Source organism: Arachis stenosperma, chromosome 8 (genome assembly GCF_014773155.1).
Source record: "Arachis stenosperma cultivar V10309 chromosome 8, arast.V10309.gnm1.PFL2, whole genome shotgun sequence".
Classification (NCBI taxonomy): domain Eukaryota; kingdom Viridiplantae; phylum Streptophyta; class Magnoliopsida; order Fabales; family Fabaceae; genus Arachis; species Arachis stenosperma.
Window position 1 is genome coordinate 26,157,699 of NC_080384.1, and position 17,857 is coordinate 26,175,555.

At 29.3% G+C, this 17,857-nt stretch overlaps 1 protein-coding gene across 1 annotated transcript; it reads left to right on the plus strand.

The window, feature by feature from the left end:
* The first annotated feature begins 13,743 nt into the window (after positions 1–13,743).
* On the plus strand, positions 13,744–16,189 carry LOC130943749 (AP2-like ethylene-responsive transcription factor PLT2). Its single transcript, XM_057871758.1, has 7 exons — positions 13,744–13,855; positions 13,945–14,338; positions 14,428–14,510; positions 14,644–14,652; positions 14,740–14,828; positions 14,917–15,041; positions 15,137–16,189. The coding sequence occupies exons 1-7, from the start codon at positions 13,747–13,749 to the stop codon at positions 16,002–16,004; spliced, it is 1,677 nt and encodes a 558-aa protein (XP_057727741.1). The 5' UTR covers positions 13,744–13,746; the 3' UTR covers positions 16,005–16,189.
* Positions 16,190–17,857: the final 1,668 nt, after the last annotated feature.

The window sequence follows — 17,857 nt, forward strand, 5'->3', positions numbered from 1 at the left end:
CTCTTTTCTTACAACATGACAAATTATATTGAGGTCAGAGGGAGAGCCTCATACAAACCAAGGGGCTAATGGCCTCCCCCAACTATCATGTAAAAAATTTTAGTTTAGCCCCCTTAAAATTTTTATTTTATTCTTTGTTAATTATAAAAAATTTTTTGGCCCCTTCCTAAAAATTAATCTAACTCCGCCCATGATTGAGGTCTAAAATTTCATCAAAGAACAATTACAACTATTTTAATAGTGACATTTTTTAAATTTAGAATTTTAATTAATGTTATCAGCAAAAAATTCAGAAATTAATTACAGATATTAACATTCAAATAATAAAAAAAACACCAATTTTCTTTCTATAGTTAAATTTAGCCATTAATCAATCAAGAATAAAGTACAAAAAAAACATAAGAAAGATGATTGTACAAGATATAATAATACATAATCGATAACTATGTAGTATGTACATATTGTTGGCATCCTTGTAAGAATCATAAAAGAGTAAAGTATCGTTTTTGTTCTCAACGTTTGAAGTAAGTTTTAAAGTTGTCTCTAACGTTTCAGTCGTCCTATTTAAGTCCATAACGTTTCAAATTGACTCAATGTTGTCCTGTCGTTAGTGATCCATTAACAGAATTGACGGCATGACAAAATTGAGACGATTTTAAAACGTTAGGGACTTAAATAGGACGAAAACGTTGGGGACAAAAATGATACATAGAAATAAATTTTAATTTTATCCTTTAATAATATCAATTTTTTACTATACATAGTATTCAATTATTTTTTAATCACATATAAGTAAATTACACTTAATCATATTACTTTTATTTTAAATAAATTAATTTTTTTATAATTTTACTCTTAAAGATTTTTAGTTATCATGAAATATTTGTAGATTGACTAATATATAAACTTAGCTTGCAGAAAAGAAAAAAAATAATATATATACAATAAAATATAAATTATACATTTTGTCTCTAATGTATCAAAATTCTTTAAAGTTATAAAAAAATTAATTAATTTAAAATAAAAGTAATGTGATTAAGTGAAATTTTTTTTAGATGTAATTAAAAAATAATTGAATATTATATACAGTAAAAAATTAATATTATTGAAAGATAAAATTAAATTAAAATTTTTTTATTTATCGTTTTTGTCCATAACGTTTTCGTCCTATTTAAATTCCTAACGTTTCAAAATCGTCTCAATTTTGTCCCGGCGTCAATTCTGTTAACAGATCCCTAATGGCAGGACAACATTGAGTCAATTTTGAAACGTTAGGGACTTAAATAGGACGATTAAAACATTAAGGACAACTTTAAGACTTACCCCCAAACGTTGAGGACAAAAATAATACTTTACTCATCATAAAATTTGACTAGATGTTTATGGCTAGATCAATAGAGCTTTTAATAGCTTTACCTCTCTACGAACATCTTCAATTGCTATTGCCATGGTTGTCTGCCACAAGTCACATATTGATTCAAATATTTATTCATAAGTGTGAGAATAAAAGAAAGGCTAAGAACAAACTTAGGGAGTAAAATAAAGTTTGCAAGGAATTTTAACAGAAAAGAACTTGTAGAGAATTTTCATAGGAGGATTTTATTCTCATTCATTAAAATTATAGCATAGATGATACTATATATATTTCTGTAACAATGTAGTTGATACATCATCAAAAAATAAGAAAGAAAGTTAATTCACATCCTATTTTCTCGTATTGGCTTTGTTATAGTTAGTGCATTATTGTGGGTAGTGTTCAATTTCATATTACTTTCTATTTATTAGAAGTCAAAATTTCGCTGCAAACTCAACAATTAGTATCAAGAGACGACGTTATATTATTCATTATTTGAGTGGGTTCAATTTTGAATATAATGGCTTCTACTAGTAGTAATGTCAAAGTAGGCAAATATAAAATCGAGAAGTTCAATGGAAAATTTTTTTTCCTATTGGAGGATGCAGATGAAAAATCTGTTTATATCACAAAAGTTACACAAGGCACTAGCGGGAAAAGAGAAAAAGCCGGAAGGAATGAAAGACGAGGATTGGAAAGAATTAGATATTGAGGCACGGCCTGCAATAATCTTATGCCTTGAGAGGGATGTTGCTTTCTTGGTGAATGAAGAAGCAACTGCAGCAGACATTTGATTAAAGTTAGAGAGTAACTTCATGACAAGGACTCTAACTAACAGGATCTACTTAAAATTCAAATTGTATACATGCAAGATGGAGGAAGGCACCTCAATCCGAGAATATATCAATAAGTTTGATAGGATCATATCAAACTTAAAGGATATAGATGTGAAGGTTGATGATGAAGACCAGGCACTCATATTATTACTTTTATTACCAAAGCCCTATGAAAATCTGGTGCAGACATTTATGCTGGTGGGTGACACTTTGACCATGGATAAGACGAGGGCATCACTTTTAGCGGATGATCTACGTAAGGTTGCTACAAGTGTAATGTCATCTTCAAATGGAAGAGAGTATAATGATCAAGCACAAGGATTATTCGTGGCTAGAGGAAGGACTAATGAAAGAGGAAAAGGTAATAAGCGTGAAAAGTCTAGGCCAAAATCTATACCTCACGCGGAGAGAACATGCTTTAAATGTGGTGAGGCTGGATATTTCAAAGCAAATTGTCCAAATAAGAAGATAACTTTCAAGAAACAGAACAAACGACAACCCAAAAGAAAAGCAAGAAGCAAGCTACGTCTCAAATGATGAGGAGGATTGTTACTTTGTAACAGAACAATCTTATGAAATCTCCAATAAGTGGATTCTTGACTCAGGAGAGTCTCATCATATGTGTCTAAATAGGAAGTGGTTTACTACCTATGAAAGCATAAATGGTGGCACAGTTTTAATTATCATGCTTGTAAAACTGTGGAGTTGGGTACTATAAGAATCAAGATGCATGATGGAGGAGTAAGAACCTTAAAGGATGTAAGGCATATTCCAGACTTGCGGAAAAATCTTATCTCCATAGGTTTGTTGGAGAAAAATGGCTGCAAAATAGTTGCAAAAAATGGGGTACTAAAAGTTGTTCGTGGTTATTTGGTAGTGATGAAGGGAGTTCGTCACGGTAATTTTTATTCTCTTTCGGGGACAACAGTCATATGTGAGATAGCAGTTGGAATCGGTAGAAGTAGAGATCAAACAAATTGCATAAGAATATGGCACATGCGGCTTGGACATTGTTAGAGAAATGTCTATCATTGCTTTGTGGACAAAGTTTGCTGAAGAATATGAAGAAACCACAAATGAAATTTGGTGAGCATTGTGTGTATGGAAAGGCACATTGGGTGAAATTTTTTGCAAGCAAGCATAAAAGCAGAGGGTTGTTAGACTACGTGCATACTAATGATTGGGGCCCGGCTAAAGTTACTTCCAAGGGTGGTTCTAGGTATTTTGTTATTTTTGTTGATGATTATTCCAGGTATGTGTGGATTTACTTCCTCAAACATAAGAATGAGGTATTCGATACTTTTAAGCGGTGGAGAGTAATGGTTGAAAACCAAACAGGTAGGAAGCTGAAAACTCTACGATCTGATAATGGCACAGAGTACACGAATGGAGCTTTCAAGGAGTTCTATGACCGAGAAGGCATTACAAGATAATGGACAGTCAGAAAAATACCACAACAGAATGGAGTCGCCGAACGACTGAATCGTATGCTACTTGAGAAGGCAAGGTGTATGCGCTCTAATTCTGGGTTAGGCAGAAAATGGTGGACAGAATCGGTTGCTATAGCTTGCTACATAGTGAATCGATCCCCACATTCTTCTCTAGATGGAGACACACCTTATAAGCTATGGTCAGGGGAACATTCAGATTACGAGAAACTCAGAGTGGATGCACAGTCTATTATCATGTCAAAGATAATAAGCTTGATGATAGAGTTAAGAAGGCAATTTTTTGGGGTATCCAAGAGGGGTTCAAGACTATCACTTTTGGAGTGTAAATGATTCTAAGTTTGTAATTAGCAGAGATGTTACCTTTGATGAACGATCTATGGTAGCTTTGTCTAAAGATATGGTGCCAGATGATGGTGATGTTGGAAAAACTTTAAATACTCAAGTGGTGGAGATAGAGTCTAAAAACCAACAAATAGACTCTAGTAATGTTCAGGTGGAGCATCCTAATACTACTCAAGATGACGCAGAGGATGAACTTGATCATGAGAAAATTCAGCGAGAAAATGCACATACATTACAATAGCAGCAGCAGGATTCTTTGACATATACTAAGCCAAAGATGAATTATAAATTTGTTTAAAAAGTCGGGTCAGACAAGCCTTTGAGACATTATGGGCAGGTAAACTTGGTAGATTATGCACTCTCAGTGGAGGATGATGAGCCGGTCACCTTCAAACATGCTATCAAAGACAAAGATAGAGAGAGTTGGTTTGTCGCTATGGAGGAAGAGATGCAATCTCTTCATAAGAACAAGACATGGGATGTGGTCCCATTGCCCGTGGAAAAGACTGCAATTGGTTGTAAGTGGGTGTATAAAAGAAAAGAAGATCCTACTAAGTTAGATGGTATAAGATTCAAAGCTAGGTTAGTAGCAAAGGGATTTGCACAAAAAGAAGGTGTTGATTACAATGAGATATTTTCTCCTGTGGTGAAACACACTTCCATGCGGGTGCTTTTAAGTCTTGTCGCTCATGGTGATCTTGAGTTGGAACAACTAGACGTGAAGACTGTATTCTTGCATGATGACTTAGAGGAAGAAATCTACATGTATCAACCTGAGGGTTTCAAGGTTGAGGGTAAAGAAAGTCAGGTATGTCATTTGAGAAAATCGCTATATGGATTGAAACAATCTCCTCGGCAATGGTATAAGCGATTTGACTCCTTTATGTTAAAACAAGGTTTTTCCAGAATTAATTATGATTGTTGTGTATACATTCATAAGCTTCCTGGAGGTGATTATATCTATCTTCTATTGTACGTGGATGACATGCTTATTGCCTATAAGAGCAAGGTAGAGATAGATATGTTAAAGGTTCAACTTGGTAAATAATTTGAAACAAAAGACTTGGGTGCTGCACGAAAAATATTAGGCATGGAAATTAAAAGAGAGAAATCAAGCCGAAAATTGTTCTTGAGCCAAAGAGGATACATTGAGCGCGTCATTGAAAGGTTTGAAATGAAAAATGCTAAATCGGTGGTAACGCCGTTGGCTCCACATTTTAGACTCTCTGGTAAACAATCTCCCACAACAGCAGCGGATAAGGCTTACATGGAAAGTGTACCTTATGCTAGTGCAGTCGGTAGCCTAATGTATGCTATGGTGTGTACACGCCCAGATATTTCACAGGCAGTCAGTGTTGTTAGCAGATTCATGGCAAACCCGGGTAAGGCACACTGAGAAGCAGTCAAGTGGATATTAAGATACTTGAAGGGTACCATTGACACAAGTTTATGCTTTAGTGAAAAATCATGTCAAATTAGCGGCTTTGTTGATTCTGATTATGCTGGTGATCTAGATAGAAGACGTTCTACGACTGGTTATGTATATAAAATACAAGGTGCTCCAGTTAGTTAGCGATCGATGTTACAAGCTACAGTGGCACTATCTACTACAGAAGCTGAGTACATGGCAGTAGCAGAAGCGGTGAAAGAAGCATTGTGGCTAAGGGATCTTCTAGATGATTTGGGGTTGAAGCAAGATTGCATGAATCTGAGTTGTGATAGTCAAAGTGCAATTCATTTGGCTAAAAATCAGGTTCATCATGCTCGTACAAGTATATTGATATAAGATATCACTTCGTGCGCGATGTTATAGAGAAAGGTAACATTTCTCTATTATAAAAATACACACAGATGAAAACCCTACTGATATGTTGACTAAAGTAGTGTCAGGAAACAAGTTCCAACACTGTTTGGAATTGCTCAATATTGGATCCTGAACAAGGGTACGTAGACAGTCATTGTAAAAATGATGCAACCAGATATGAATACCACACTTTGATCGTCCAAAATTTGAGTAGATTTCAAATTGTGAATGAGGTGGAGAATTGTGAGAATAAAAGAAAAGCTAAGAGCAAACTTAAGGAGTAAAATAAGAACAAACTTAGGGAGTAAAATAAGGTTTGTAAGGAATTTTAATAAAAAAGAACTTGTAGGGAGTTTTCATAGGAGGATTTTATTCTCATTCATTAAAATTATAGCATAAATGATACTATATATATTTCTGAAACAATGTAGTTGATACATCATCAAAAAATAAGAAAGAAAGTTAATTCACATCCTATTTTCTCGTATTGACTTTGTTATAATTAGTGCATTATTATGGATAATATTCAATTTTATATTATTTTTTATTTATTGAAAGTCAAAATTCCACTGCAGACTCAACAATAAGTCACAACATTTAATCTTTTATGATAGGATGAAGTGAAAATAATACCATAGCTACATAAACATCTAAATTATTTAAGCTGAATAACAAATGTATTTTGAGACATATTCTCTAAGATATTTCATGAAGTATGGGACAGAAGGACTTGCTCCAATTGTTATGTAATTTGCAAATACAATAACTGCAAGTTCATGAACAGAGATTTTAAAGTTTAAAAGGAAAACATAGGTATTTTAAAATCTATAGAATGAACGTATAAAGAAAAAGATCAGATGAATAGTTAAAATAAATATCAATGTCTAAATTTTGAACTCAAAATTAAGACGGATCAACTTATGTTTAAGACCTCTTGTAAGACAAATTTATTATTATTACCTAGCTACCAGTCTACAACTACAATTAGTCCATTGATTATTCATCGTTAATTTTATAGTGTCTATTATTTAGTATTTAATTTTTATTTATTTATTTTTTAATTTTAAATATTTAAAAATGATTTATTTTATATTTTAAATTAAATATTAATTTTTAAATTTTTTGACTAGTTAAATCATTTTTTTTTGACAGAACTAGTTAAATCATTTTTTAAATACCATAACAATCACTTCAAATCATTATTAATCACTGTGTGTATAGCATATGCTAAACTTTTTTCGAAAAAGAATTATATAATATTAATCCTTAATAAGTACAACAATAAGCATCTATCAAAATTGTAAACACGGGTTTTGCACGTGCATAATCAATTATATATCTACTCAACTAAGTAATATAGCACTACTGACATTTAATTAGTCTCATCACAACCAATATTTTTGCACCTAATAATATTACAAAAATATAAATTTTTTAAATTACAAGAATTTTATTTTAATATTGTAGATTATAATAAAAAAATTTATAAATTCAAATTATTTTTATAAAAAAATTGTATAAATTTAAAAGACAAAAGTTTCTGTTAACTAAAAAAATTAAAGTTTTTAAAAAATTAAATAATAAATTTATAATTATTATTTTTATGTAAAAGAGTTTAAATTTTTAGTAATAATTAATTTTAAATTTATTATCTAAAACTTAAAAAAACTAATGTGTATATTTTTATATTTAATTAGGTGTTAAGTCTATTACACAAATAAAAATAATTATTTTTTATGTTTATTTTTTAAAAATAATATTTTTTCTCTCTATATATAAAAATATAATTAAATATTAGTATAAATAAAGTTATATTGATATTTATAAAATTAATTTTTTTAAATAATTAAATCTTAATTATAATTATTAATCACAATATTAGTATTCTCTCTGAATTATATGTAATCAATTTTAAAAAGAAAAAAAGTAAAACTATAAATTAGAAACATAAGCGATGAAAATTAGAAACTAAATAAAAAAATTAAAAGAGTATTCATATAATAATAATATATTTTTATTAAATAATATTATGGAATTATTTTTAATTATATTTGACTACAAATTTAATACCTTTCTTATAATTTTATAAATTTATTTGAATATTATTTTATTAATTTTTTTGTATAATAAAAAAATAGAGAGAGATAGATAATGAGATAGAAAAGAGAGAGAAAAATAAAGAATACGAAGATGACAGGGAGTTTGTTAATTTTGGAGGAAAATATTTATTTTAATGGTAATAAAATAATTAATATCTCGTGATGCATTTTAGTTTATCAATTTAGTAATAATATAAAATATAATTATAAGTGTAAAAACAAAGATAAAAGAAGAGACTTTATTAATTTTAGAGGGAAATATTTTATTTATATTTTATTAAAAAGTGTTATGTGACACATTTTATTAGTTGTTAAATTTGTAATATAATATAGTTATATTTTAATTTTAATTGCAATTAAAATAGACATATTTATTTTGATTGTCAAATTTATAATTAGTTATTGATAATATATATACACTAAAATTAATCATCTTAAATATATATTAAAATAAAAAATATACAATAAAAATGAGTTAAATAATATATATATATATATATATATATAAATATATAATAACTAATTTTAATAGTTAATTTTAATATATAAATAATATTAATTTTTTATATAAAAATATTACGTAAACAGATTAAGTTTTTAATTAGTTTTTTTTAAATAAAGTTATTTTTTCCCTTTTTCGTCTGTTCTTCTTAGCAAATTAAAGCAACACAGAACATACAATTTTTTTTAAATAATATACAAAGTTTCAAAAAATAATACAAAATATGTATAAATAACATAGAAATTAAATTATATATAAAATACAAGAATTCTACAGAAACAACAGAAAAAAATATGTTAAAGCAATATAAATAAGAAGAAAGAAAGAAGAAGAAAAAGAAAAAAGACTACACAGATAAAAGGAGAAGAATAAGAGGAATTAGAAGAAGAAAAAAAAGAAAAAAGACAAAAACAGAACAAATAATAAATTAAAAGGAGAAGAAGAAAGAAGAAGAGATAAGAAATAACATTTTTTTCTTACTAAAAAAATCACTTAACATAACAGAGAATCACATGAAAATCTGAGTCATTAATATAAAAGGAAAATTAAGATTAAAAAAGATAACTAATTATTAATTAAGAAAAAATTACTTTGCAATATTTTAAATTTTATTTATTATGTTGGCACAAATAGAAAAAAGGGTTACGTTGAAGCGAGAGATGTGGTAAAATGCTCCCTTATTGTGCTGCACTCTGGTCAAATTAGCCATTTCTTTATGTGCATATGTATCTATATATATATTTGGCGGGAAACGTGTGTCATCAACAATAGGTATTCCCAATTGTTTAACATACACTTCTCTGTCAGTCACTGAGACTAGCTCTCACTTATCTTATTAATTATTTGTTATAATATTTTCTCTTTTAAATTTTTGGATTCATATGGCTTCTCTGCACGCAGGATATATAATTATTGATAAGTTATTAATTTATATAGATTTGAATGTTAATCTGACAAACACACACACATATATACACCTAATGGAATCGTTCTTCTATCTATATATAGCGGCGCTTATAATTTTAACACTAGGTCTTCTGATCTCAGTCAAACATACATTTTATATATAATTGTAGGGTGCATGCATGCATGACATAAATGTGAGATTCTCTCATTCTCTCATGAGTAATAATGAAATTTCTCTTATGAATCCCTAAATTATTAACAATACTTTTTTTTATCACAGTTATACATACATATCTGCTTTCTTCATAGCAAGGGAATATAGTTTATCTATAGAATCTACCAGCAATAGTAGAAGTGGCAGTTTCATTTATTGAAGGATGATGATAGTAGTTCTAATGTTCTATTACATATTTCACTACTCTCAGCATTTTTTATGATATTTTCTGGTCCAATAAACTAAAAATTAATATATAAATTAAAGTTTTATTTGTCATTAGTCAATAAATTTTGCATATATACGAAATAAAGCTCAAATTTAAAACTTGCTTAAGTATAAAATTAGTAAACTAATTACTAACTCAATCCAAATTAATTTTACTACTGCACTAAACATTGTTGAATACCAAGCGTGAGATATTAGTCACACATATCAAACGAAAATATTAGTAGCACATTGGAAAAAAGATAAGTAAAGAGTTGACAAAATATTTAATAAAATTAATCTTTAATTTATAAAAAATAACATAATTATATAGATATAAATATAGCAATAAGAACAACATTTTGCAATTTATTCAAGGGATAGATGTTATGCTATGATGTACATGGATATGGGACAGGACACAACATGAGATATATTGACATGTAAATTTTAAAATCTTATAAGATATGAAAACATGAATACATATAAAATATAAAGTATTTTTAGATAAATTATAATGATATTTTGATATTTTATTATATTATTAAAATATAAATTAATTTTTTTAATTATTTTTAATGTCTTATTTTAATTATATCAAGTATTTAAAATATTTTTTGTTTAATAAATAATAATATATATTGTATTTAAATTTATTTCAAGAATATATGTTAAGAATAAAATCATATTCGTTGATACGTAATGATATTTACGTGTGTCCAAATATGTCCGAAGAAAACTTTTTATTTTTTATTAAAACACAGTTAGATACAATAAACACGCATATTAGACGAATATCAATAAATATTGTGTCTAAAATGCGTCTAATATCCAGACACAGTTGTCTATGCTTCATAGATACTATGTCTACTATGCTTAGCTTATAGAATAACTTAAAACAAAAAACAAAAAAAATTATATTTAAAGCTCATATTATTAGAAATTTATTACAAAAATAAAATAAAAATAAAAAAATTGGTGAGAGATATATATCTGTGAGATATTTGTATGTGCTACTCCAATTGCGTGCGTTACGAGATCCAAGCCTAGGTTGAAACTTGTCCCACACTAGACGTCTACTACTTGAACATTCCACATAAAAAAATTTAGCTAGCTATAGCAAGCAAACTTATTATTAGACATTCCATAAAAATAAAATATATAGTAATATGCCATGTTCTACAATCATTTTTCATTCAGATTATTAGATCAGGATCAGAAGTAGATATGCTAATGCTATTACTGTTCATACATTAGAAGATAGATATGGTTAATTGATCATATATCATCACAAGATCTGTCCTAGATTATTTGAAATAATGAACCCAAATCAAATCAGAATAGAATACAACCTTCTTCTAACGTGTGCTTGTGGGACATCAAAACCTAACCACGCACCCTAATAATAAGTATTTAATTAATTAATTAATTAATCTCTTGCTTAGTGGGGTTTTGACCGGTTCGAAAACCGAGTGGGTGGTCAACAGATTTTTACTTGGGCGTAACAAACGAAATCCTTCATTATTCGAATTATTAACATTTTATTATTATTATTATTATTAACAATTTTAAATTTTTTAAAAAATTTGAAATATGGAACACAGCTTAGCTTTGTGTTATATATTTTGAAGAAGGAGTAATTTTTACTCTTAGTTAGAGTACTTTTAATATTTAATATGTCGGATTTTTGTAATATAAAATTGCATGTCCGTACCCATGCATCTTCAACACATGCAGGACTCGGGGATCCACAATTTGGGTAAATATTATTTCACGATCTTCACATACAACTAACCCTAATACATTACTTCAATTCATCTCTATATATATTTGCACATTATTTGAGTTGTTTAATATTATTCATTTAAAAAAAAAGTGTTGGTAGAGAGAGAAGGTCGGTTGTTAGTGTTAATTAACTTTACGTAGAGTCGTCGATTTTGATAGTAAGAGATGATTTGCAGAGTGTGGGAATGCTGGGCTTTCGGGAGTCATTTATTTCGTAGAACGAGGACGTGAGTTCCAATAAACCAAGTGGGAAGACACACACCCACTCTACATTCATTTTCAAATAAATATCTAATACATACTCAATATTTGCTCTTTTTTATTCTTAAAAATCAATTTTATCATTTTCATTCTATATTTTTTTCTAAAAATTATGTAAAAGTAAATAGCATTTTTTTGTCAATGAATTATAACTCAAATCGCATAATTTTTCTGTATTTATTTAAGAGGTGACAGATTCGAATATTTCTATTTTTGATAAACAAAAATCAACTTCTTGATTTTTGCCGACGAGTTATACCTCAAATGACATAATCTCTCCATACTTAAAGTTAAATAATTAACGAAATATCCTATACATAATAACAATACAAGAACAAGATCGATAATCTGAAAAACAAATACAAATTTTAGAACCACAAAATTAACTGTAAATATATCAATACATTTATTTATTATTTTTTTAAATGAAATATTTTTTATAAAACTAAAAATAATAATAAATAAATGTATTGATATATTTAAAGTTGATTTTGTGTCTTTAAAATTTGTACATATTCTCTAGATTATCAATCTTATTCTTGTATTGTTGTTATATAAGACATTTCGTTAATTATTTAATTTTAATCTTATGATATGACTACATTAAAACTAAATAATTTTTTTTTGAATTTAAATAAGACATTTTAAATTAAATTTTAAAAATTAAAATAAAATTATATTCAAATATAAAAGACCAATTTAATACTATATCTTTTTATTAATTACTTGATAAGTTTTTGACCGATTTTTAAATGTATGTATTCCAATAGTAAAGAGTAACTATAGCCATTTTTTAGGTAAAAATAAAATGATAGGATTTAACACTCGTACAAAAAGATAATTTAAGATAGCACTTATTTTAGAGTATTAGAATTGCGATTATTATTGTGATAGTTTGAAATTAAAATTTTAGTTTTTTAGTATCTTTAAAAAGGGAAGACATATAAGATTAAATTTTTTATAGATAAAAATTAAAAATTTTAATAATTTTTTTCTCAAATAATCTCATTTAAAATTTTATATTTTAAATCTACTTTTCACTTTTACGACCTTTATTTCTCGCTTCTAATCTCATTCCACCTCTTATCATACAAGATAAATATAAAACATATTAATTATTTAATTTTTTTAAAAACAAATATTAAACTACATTTATTTATAAGTACGAGACACTAAAATAATAATATAAAAATACAAAATTATATTTGATAAATAAAATATAGATATATATATAAATATTGTGTTTAAAAATACTAAAAAATAAAAAAATAAAATACTGACAAAAGATATAATTTTTTAATTATTTTTATTAAGTTTTTATAATTATATTTTTTTAAATCTTTGATATAAAAACATAAATTAAATTTTTATAATTTATTTTAATTTATTATTGAATAAAATATAAAAATATTAATGTTTATGTTATTATTTTTAAAATTTTTATTCTTTTTATTCTGTTTTATCTCATTCTTATTAGAATCAAATACCGGCTTAGGTTGGATTTTTGCAAATGGAATGGTGGCTTAGAAGAATGAAAATGAAAAATATAGGCTCCTAATATAACACTCACTAGTGTCGTGTAGAGTAGATAATATAATTTAATAATGATTATAGGGAGATTATAAGTTTGTATTCTTGTGTTGGAAAGGGATGAGTCTACAAAAGGGGTAAAACAGTCACATCCAATTTGATTCATTTATTAATAGTTCTAATAATTCAAATTTAATGTAAATAAGAGAAAACGGAAGAGATCATGTATGTAATGCAATGTATCCATGGTGACTTTAAATATATATTGTGTGGCTCACTAAATGTTTTCCCTTTTCTCTTCACCACCCCTTCCTCTTCTCTCTTCTCTCTTAAAATTAAAGCCTGAAACTTCAACCCTCATCACTTCACTATATATACTCCTTTAAACCCTACCCAGTTTTATTTATTTTCTTACACTAACCCTATAACTATTCTTCTATTCTGATCTTTGAACAATGAATTCAAACAACTGGCTATCATTCCCACTCTCTCCAACTCATTCATCACTACCACCTCTGGGAACATTGGTGAATGACAACATCGATAACTCCTTTCAAAATCATGGTACTATGTTTTGTTTTGTTTTGTTTTATGTGAGATGATGATATATATATAAACATGATGGTGTATGTGATTGTGTACACTAAATACAGATTGGAATCTGATAAACAATGAGAGCAGCAGCAGTAGTCAAGTTCCAAAGGTAGCAGATTTTCTTGGTGTGAGTAACAAGTCTGAGAATGAGTCAGATCTTGCAGGCTTGGATGATGACTCGGATTACTTGTTCAACGCAAACACCACCCTTTTGCCTCTGCAAGTTCTTTCTAATAATAGCAGCTATGACTACCAACAACAAGAAGACAGTAACAACAATAACAGTAGTAATCTTCATCAGTCACTCACACTCTCCATGGCTACTGCCAACAAGGACTCCACTGCTTCCGACAACACTTGTGCCACTGCCATCGTTGAAGCTTCAGCTGCTGCCCCGAGAAGAGCTCTGGATACCTTTGGTCAGAGAACTTCTATTTATCGTGGTGTAACAAGGTGCTACATAATAATCAATATTCAATAATCTCTTTCAAACAATAATTTCTAGCCTCTAATTAGCTACTTATTTATTATATTATATATAGACATAGGTGGACTGGAAGGTATGAAGCTCATCTATGGGATAATAGTTGTAGAAGGGAGGGTCAATCAAGAAAAGGTCGCCAAGGTAATTAAATTAATCAATTAATTAATTAATTAATTAGCTTCTCTTCTATATATTTAGGTCGATCTCTTGCTAACACCTCTTTCCTTTTTTTTTATATTGTCATGCTTAATTTAATTACATCATGGATCATCAGTGTATTTGGGTAAGTGTGTTCGTTGCCTGTGTTTTCAATTTTCTTTCCCTCTCTTTTTCATTACCGGAGATAGAGAAATGATAAAGTGAAGTGTAGGTGGATATGACAAAGAAGAGAAAGCAGCAAGGGCTTATGATTTAGCCGCACTTAAGTACTGGGGAACTTCCACCACTACCAACTTTCCCGTAAGATTTAAATAAATTGTTCCAATTAAGATTATTAAGTGTTTATAGTGTTGTTGTTGTTTATATATAATAATAACCCTACATTCAGATGAGTAACTACGAGAAAGAGTTGGAAGACATGAAGCACATGACAAGACAGGAATTCGTAGCAGCCATTAGAAGGAAGAGCAGTGGATTCTCAAGGGGAGCATCAATGTATCGTGGAGTGACAAGGTACAAATCACTTAATGACTCTCAGCTATGGATAAATAATGTATGATTAGAAGATGAATGAGTTAATGTGTTAATGTTAATTAATAATGATGAAGGCATCATCAACATGGAAGATGGCAAGCAAGGATAGGAAGAGTGGCCGGAAACAAAGATCTGTACTTGGGAACTTTCAGTACGGAAGAAGAAGCTGCAGAAGCTTATGACATTGCAGCCATAAAGTTCAGAGGTCTAAACGCAGTTACAAACTTCGACATGAGTCGCTACGATGTGAAAGCCATTCTTGAAAGCAACACACTTCCCATTGGAGGAGGTGCTGCAAAACGCTTAAAGGAAGCTCAGGCTCTAGAATCTTCTAGAAAGACTAATAGAGATGACATCATAGCATTGGGATCCACCTTTCCATACGGATCTTCTTCATCAACCACAAATGCCACCAGATTTTTGCAGCAAGCAACAGCTTATCCTTTAATGCCGCAGCACCACTTCGATCATCATCATCATCAACCATTGTTAACGTTACAGAACCATGACATATCACAACATTACAGCACTGATCCTGCTTCTTCTTCGTTTCATCATACTAATTCTTATCTCCAAACGCAGCTTCAACTCCATCATCAACAACATCAAACTACTTCTTCTTCTTCTTCGTCTTCATACAATAATAATAATGCTCAATTTTACAGCAGCTACCTTCAGGGATTCATGGACCATAACAATGGGAATGGCGGAGGAGGTTACCATCATCATCATCATAACACTAATAATATGCTTGGGATTGGAATGGGTTCTAATAATAACTCCTCATCGAGCAATGCCACAGCAGTGGGATCAGCGGAGGAGCTTGCTCTTGTGAAGGTTGATTATGACATGCCTTCCGCGGGATACGGCGGCTGGTCGCCGGCAGCAGACACCATGCACGGTTCAAACGGCGGTGGTGTCTTCACAATGTGGAATGAATGAGTGGAAGCCTTAGAGGGAAAAAGAGAGGGACTCAACACAACACAACACAAAACACCACACCTAGCCTATTATTAGCTACCTAACCTTTTAATTAATTTTCTAATTTTTCTTGTAATCTTTCTCATTGTCTTTTTCTTCTTTTTAATTATGGTATTATGGTGACAAGTGGATTAAGGTAAAGGCCAAATAGGAGGAGTTTTGTCTGCTACTGATTGATGATCGATGATCATGCATGCATGCTGATATGATATATCATATCTCAGCTCATATAATATCCTATTATCCTATTCTATGCTTATATATATTCACCGATATTTAACTTTATGGGTCTGTAAGTTAAACCCAAATTTTGTATGCAGACCGGCTCAATTTTCTTGTTATCTATCAAAATCTACAGCTTCTAATACTTTTTTTTTATTTGACAATGTTATTTGCATGTGATTGAATGAGATTAATTAAGCTAAGCCAAGGTATTACCTTTTTCTTGGGTTAATTTCTGTTCTTGATATTTGTATATCTTATTATAAACTTTAAATTTCTATCCCTTTAGGCTTGAATATGAGTTCTTGACTACTGGTGCCAAAGCCACATTAATTTTTATTTAAAAAAAAAAAAGAACTGCTTAGCTCCTCCCTCCATATATCATTTATAGAACATTATGATCACATGAGGTTTTAATACATAGGAATAGGATGTTAGTTTATTTTGTGGATATACATGGATCACTCATGTTATGTCCATACTCACATAGAGTGATTCTATGATCATTCCTGATATAAATAATTCAATTAAGTATCATCGACATGAGTTGGTTTTTATATTTCGAACATAATTTTCGTCAAATTGTTTTTCTTTTTATTGATCAACCACAATCGTATTATATATGAACAAGATAAAATTAAGATGGTTAAAGTTGCAGTAAATTAAATATATATTACTTCACCAACTGATGTTATCCATATTTGTATTTGATTACTTAGCTTTCTTATGATAAGGAGCGAGTGATGATATCCAATTTTCTACCATGAAATCTTTAAGGAAAATGTTACTTGTACAACAAAATTTAATTTTTTAATTTAAGTTTTAAAAATTAAAATTTTTTAATTTTTACTCTATAGTTAGTTATTATTTCCTTTTTTTATGTTCTTTTTTCTCTCTGTAACACAATTTTTTTTATTCTTCTATCTTGTTTTCCGCTTCTTTTTTATAGGGGTCATAATTTCTTTTTCAATTATAACACATCTAAAATTATTAACTTATATAGAAAATATTTTTGAAACACATCCAAAATCATAAATCTAAAATTTAAATTTAAACATTAAAAAAATTGTAACATATCTAAAATTATGAAGTGATACACAAAATATTTCTAAAACACATTTAAAATTATAAATAAAAAATTTAAACTCTTGCAGTGACCGTAATTACAGATATAATAGTGTTGACAATTTGAGGATTTTGATTCTTTAAGTTGTTCTTTTGCCTAAACCATTTTTCAATGCAAATTAGGATGTTGTACACGGCATGCAAACTTAATGTAATTGAATAACTAAACAGATACATACGATTAACTATGAATCACTTTCTCTTAAACACATTCAAAATACCTGAAGTCCACTTCCGACGAAGAAGGATTAGCGACGCTGATGAGAACTAACGCGACGAGGAGTAGGATGAAGCGAGGTTACGGACTGAGTGGCAAGGAGGAAGGCGATGCCAAGGACGAGCGAGGTGGACGACGGCATTGCAAAGAAACGGCGAAACGGAAGAACAGTGCTGGAGATGACACGGCGACGCCGAGAAAGATGGCGGCTCGGACAAATAATCACACGGATGAATTAAAATCTTCAATT